The sequence below is a fragment of the Penaeus japonicus genome, unplaced genomic scaffold (assembly GCF_977035675.1).
Source record: "Penaeus japonicus unplaced genomic scaffold, GWHDUDI00000001_assembly GWHDUDI00000028, whole genome shotgun sequence".
Taxonomy (NCBI): domain Eukaryota; kingdom Metazoa; phylum Arthropoda; class Malacostraca; order Decapoda; family Penaeidae; genus Penaeus; species Penaeus japonicus.
In genome coordinates this window covers 5,703,708-5,708,589 of record NW_028234430.1, presented here as the reverse complement: position 1 = coordinate 5,708,589, position 4,882 = coordinate 5,703,708, and the positions used below count along the sequence as shown (strand labels likewise).

General features: G+C 49.2%; 1 protein-coding gene across 12 annotated transcripts in view; it reads left to right on the top strand.

The window, feature by feature from the left end:
• The window catches only part of LOC122247536 (uncharacterized), a 316,213-nt gene extending 311,331 nt beyond the window's left edge, over window positions 1-4,882 (top strand). For 8 of the 12 annotated variants that reach the window (XM_086553405.1, XM_086553403.1, XM_086553397.1 and 5 more), the window contains 4 exons: window positions 420-620; window positions 851-969; window positions 1,513-2,455; window positions 2,949-4,882. In XM_086553405.1, the coding sequence (XP_086409531.1) occupies window positions 420-620; window positions 851-969; window positions 1,513-2,455; window positions 2,949-3,887 (2,202 nt within the window). In that variant the 3' untranslated portion in view covers window positions 3,888-4,882. The remainder of the gene's footprint in view (window positions 1-419; window positions 621-850; window positions 970-1,512; window positions 2,456-2,948) is intronic. The other 4 variants (XM_086553402.1, XM_086553399.1, XM_086553401.1 and 1 more) reach the window with 4 other exon arrangements.

The following is a 4,882-nucleotide window of genomic DNA, read 5'->3' as shown; positions in this document are numbered from 1 at the left end:
ATGACGTCATTAGGTTAGGTTGCTTCTCGATTTTTCTATTTTTTGTTTTTGTTTATTTTTGTTTTGTTTTTTCAACGTAGAGAAACGTAGGTATGAGTTTAGTTCTGGATGAATTTATGTCCTTAAGTAGAGGGAATACGAGAGGGGGGGGGGGGAGACGGGAAGGAGATATGTTGGGAAGGGGGTGTGGGAGGAAGAGGGAGAAGGAGAGGGAGAGGAAGGAAGATATAGTCTTATTCGTATTAGTCGATTTTAGGTTTCTTATTTATGGTCATGATTATCACTAATATTTTGTTATGTATATATATATATATAAACACACACAAACACACACACACACACACACACACACACACACACACACACATATATATTAAATATAACGCATCTCACCCCCTCCCCCCTCTTCCCCCCCACAGGTGCTCCGCGACATCATGTCCCAAGCCCCTGGCGACGGAGGGAACGGCAGCCAGGGCGTGGCGGAGGCGTACAACCCTGTGATGGAAGCCCCCCTGTCCCCCGCTCCTGCCCCTACCCCTGCCCCTGCCCCTGCCGCCCCCAGGGAGAGGATCATCACCATCCGGATGGAAGGAGCTGATGGAGAATCCGATGATTCCAGGGTAATTGTCGTGGATTTTCGTCTTCTGTTTATTATGATTGTAATTTTGTAGTCGGTTTGTGTTGGTTGCAATTTTGTAGTTGCATTGTAGGTCGTCAATGCCCCGTTTCACTCAAGAACGTCACGATTTTCACGTTGCGTTTTATATATTTTAGTCATTTGTTTTTGTAACTTTTTTTCTTTCATTAGTGCGCGCTCGTACATGATCCTAATCCTAATCCTAAATTGCAGGTCCCGACGCAGCCTGCACCGAGAGTGAACCCGAGTCAGCCTGTTCACCACGTCACAAACGACATGGGTCGCCTCAGCACCTCGGCTCAGCCGAGGGTCAACACCGTGCAGGCAAGGAGGTACGTAATCTATTTCTTTTTCTTTTTCTTTTACAAAGGATTTAGATATATTTGTGATTTTCTCTCTCTCTCTCTCTCTCTCTCTCTCTCTCTCTCTCTCTGTGTGTGTGTCTCTCTCTCTCTCTCTCTCTCTCTCTCTCTCTCTCTCTCTCTCTCTCTGTGTGTCTCTCCCTCTCTCTCTCTCTCTCTCTCTCTCTCTCTCTCTCTCTCTCTCTCTCTCTCTCTCTCTCTCTCTCTCTCTCTCTCTCTCTCCTCTCTCTCTTTCTCTCTCTCTCTCTCTCTCTCTCTCTCTCTCTCTCTCTCTCTCTCTCTCTCTCTCTCTCTCTCTCTCTCTCTCTTTCTCGTTCTTGCTTGCTTATAACTTCCCAAGATAGGAATGTCGTGGCGCTCGTTGAATGGCCATATTTTTTTTAGTGTTCTGATAAACGATGGCCACAAACGCCAGTCCCGAGCTATTAAGATGACTGCCGTAGATTGGTATGTGTGCAACCTCGCTTATAATCAGCAGGAAATCGGCATTCACTCTCATTTTGTGCCTTCCAGGTGGATCGAGGAGCCGAACGTGAGCGTAGGGTCGTGGGTGGAGCGCCCGTCACAGCCTGTGGGCGTGTATCAGGACCAGGACTACGTCACATCGGTCCCCCGGTCGCAGACTTCCCAGGACTTCCCCCCCACAGCTGTTCCCGAGGTACAGCAACATACGTTTGCACGTCCGGCTGAGGTCGTGAGTCAGGAGAGGAGGCCGCACCAGTTTGCACAGCCTCAGCAGCCTCAGTTTAATCAGCAGCCACAGCAGCTTCACAACCTGTCTCCCCAGCAACAGCAACAGTTCGCACAGTTTTTGCAACAGCAACAGGAGAAGCAGCAGCCTCAGTTCATGCAGCAGCAGCCGCAGCCGCAGCCAAAACAGCAGCCTCAGTTCATGCAGCCGCAGCCAAAACAGCAGCCTCAGTTCATGCAGCCAGTGCAGAGTAAACTAATGCCACAGCAGAAGCAGCCTTCCCCGACTTTCATGCGTCCTCAGCAACAGAAGCAGCCGTCCCCTCCTCTGATGCAACAGCAGAGACAGCCGCCATCCTTCATGCAAACGCAACAGCAGAAACAGCCTTCCCCGCCCTTCAGTCAGGCTCAACAGCAGAAGCAGCCCTCTCCGCCGCCCGTGCAAACTCATCAGCAGAAGCAACCTTCGCCTCCCTTCATGCAACAACAGAAGCAACCTTCCCCCCCCTTCGTGCAACAACAGAAGCAACCTTCCCCCCCCTTCATGCAACAACAGAAGCAATCTTCCCCACAATACCTGCAGCAGCCGAAGCAGCCATCCCCTCCCAAGCAGAGCCAGCAAGCAGACGTACCGCAGGCCGAGAGAGCAGCGTTCTGGCGTGAACTGGAGGCCAGGCGCCAGGACTTCGGGCTCCAGAACGAGGCTGAGGCGTCGGAGCCCACGCGCCCTCCGCGCCGCAACTCGCGCCAAGACTCGCCTCCTCAGGTAAGGATGGGCTTGTAGGGCGTGGCAGGGGTATGTGGGAGCACCTTGCAACATTGGGGGTAGCTGCAAGGACCTGCTGTCACTTTTGTTTAAGTAGATAGGTAGTTAGATAGATATCAAGTTAATTACGGGAGTGTGTTTGCATGTAAAGAGTTTTATTGTTCTAAACTTCAAAATTCTTAAGAGGCTTTTGCACTAGATCTAGAATTTGTGATCTTTACTTTTTTCTTTTTTTTTTGTCGTGAATTATGTATGTATACGGAAATTAGTTATTTGTACTTCAGTTAGGGATAAAGGGACACAGCTAAGGAATATCTAATATTATGAGTATTAAGTACGAAACCAATATTAGTAATTATTTAGCTACATCACTGTAAACATTTCTATGAGTATACTTCCCTGATATACCAGTCGATATTTGTCTATATTTATCAAAAAGTTCAAGTTTTAGTATAGGACATGAAACACTGATGATGACTTTTGCTTTCAACAGGACAACGCCGACGCCTCGAAGCCTCTGACCTACTTCGGCCAGCAAGCCGTCGTCCACGAGCCCCCTCAGGCCTATTACTACAACGGGGAAGGAACTCCTGCCATGGCCAAGGCCAACAACAATCTGGCCCAACGGCCTCGGGAAGGGGACAGCGAGTCTGGCCCGCGCTACACCTCCGTGGTGACGCTGTCCTCTGACAAAGGGGAGGCCGGCAACGGAGCAGTCGCGCCCAGGGACAAGGTCAGGTCCGTGGTTCAGCTGAACAGCGATCAGCGAAGCCAGGCGCGACCCGCCCCTGTCGTGCGCGGATTCCGGCAGCCGTCGCAGCTCCAGTCTCGGTCCTCCGTGTCGCCTCCCGCGAACAGCTCGGTCCCTGCGCCCCTGCTGGAGCCCGTCCCCCAGGCCCCCACGGCTGCCAGACTCGTGGCTGCCCTGTCGCAGCCAGCCCCCAAGGCACCCTCGCCCTCACCCATGGCTCCCAGCCGCGTGTCTCCGCCCAGAACGTCTCCCTCCCGCGTGTCCCCGCCTGGCACGTCGCCGTCCCGGGTGAGCCCTCCCGCGGGGCCCGCATTCCAGAACGTGCAGCTTCGTCCCGTTCCGGGTGGATCCCGTGGTTCATCTCCGCCGGAAGTGGCGGCACCACCTCCTGCCCCAGTGCCTCCCCCTGCGCCGCCTGCCCCCATGGCCCCCCCTGCACCGCCTGCCCCACCTGCAGGTGGAATGCCTCCTCCACCTCCCCCACCAGCACCACCCATGGCCCCCCCTCCTCCGCCGGCACCCACAGCTGGCGACGGCGAGAGGCGGACGGCGTCCGGGAAGCGGATCGTCGCGCCCAAAACCGCCCCCTCGCTGGATCCCCGCGAGGAGCTCATGATGGCCATTCGGAATGCCGGAGGCTCGCGGAATTTGAGGAAGACCCATAACATGATTAATCATTAATGAGGATTTAGCAAAGCTCAAGACATTGCGGTATGATTTGCGTGTCCTGCGTCAATGCGTGAATAAATGGAGTCGCAGAGAGTGTCTGCGGATGTTTTGTTATTGCATTTGTGTCTTCACATGACTTTGTTGTGCTGTTGTTTATCGATATACGAATTGTATCATTGCAGAGAAGGTATCCAGTACCTTTGTTAAAGGAATTTTCGTTTATTCTCCATATTGGACTATTGTATCTATGTATTTCTAGCTTGTGTAGTGCCTTACTCCAGTGAAGCTCATACCTTCTGGGCTTTGTATAGTCTTGTACAGTATATATCATCATTATGTAGATAATCTAAGCATGTTGTAATCTACTGTCTTATAAATAACATGATCATATGCAGTTCTTCAGCTCATCTTTGTCAATCAGGAAAAAATAACACATTAACAGTCAGGTTTGATGCCTGTGTTTTAATACTTGTAAGTAATACTCAGCAATATTATTGGTGCTACCATCTGCATATTTTATATACTGCTAATATTATACTCTCGTATGACGTAAGTGAAATTATAATTTTTTTTTTCCAGACTAAAAATTTAAATTCTGTATAACGGACTTCCAAGTGAAGAGGGAACATGCTTCCCAAATGTATAAGTATTATACAGTATTGTAGGAAGATGTGCAGAAGTCTTAAAAATCTGTCATTCTGTGTTTTCCTTCTGTAGTAATGAAATGACTAAAATCTGTTTATGCATGGTTTTTTCCTACAGATATGTGTCATAAAGACGGCCATAACTTATCATATTTCATGTTTTTTTTTTCTTCTGATTAATAGATCTATTAATGATAATACCTTATGCTTGTGTATTCTTCCTCATTGTTATATATACTTTTCTTTTGCTTTTGTAAATAATGTAGAAGTATATTTTCTCCAATAAACGTTAATATTGGATCCAACATTGTCATTTGTATCTTTATATAAGAATGTAGCCATTAAATAAAGACACTATATGAG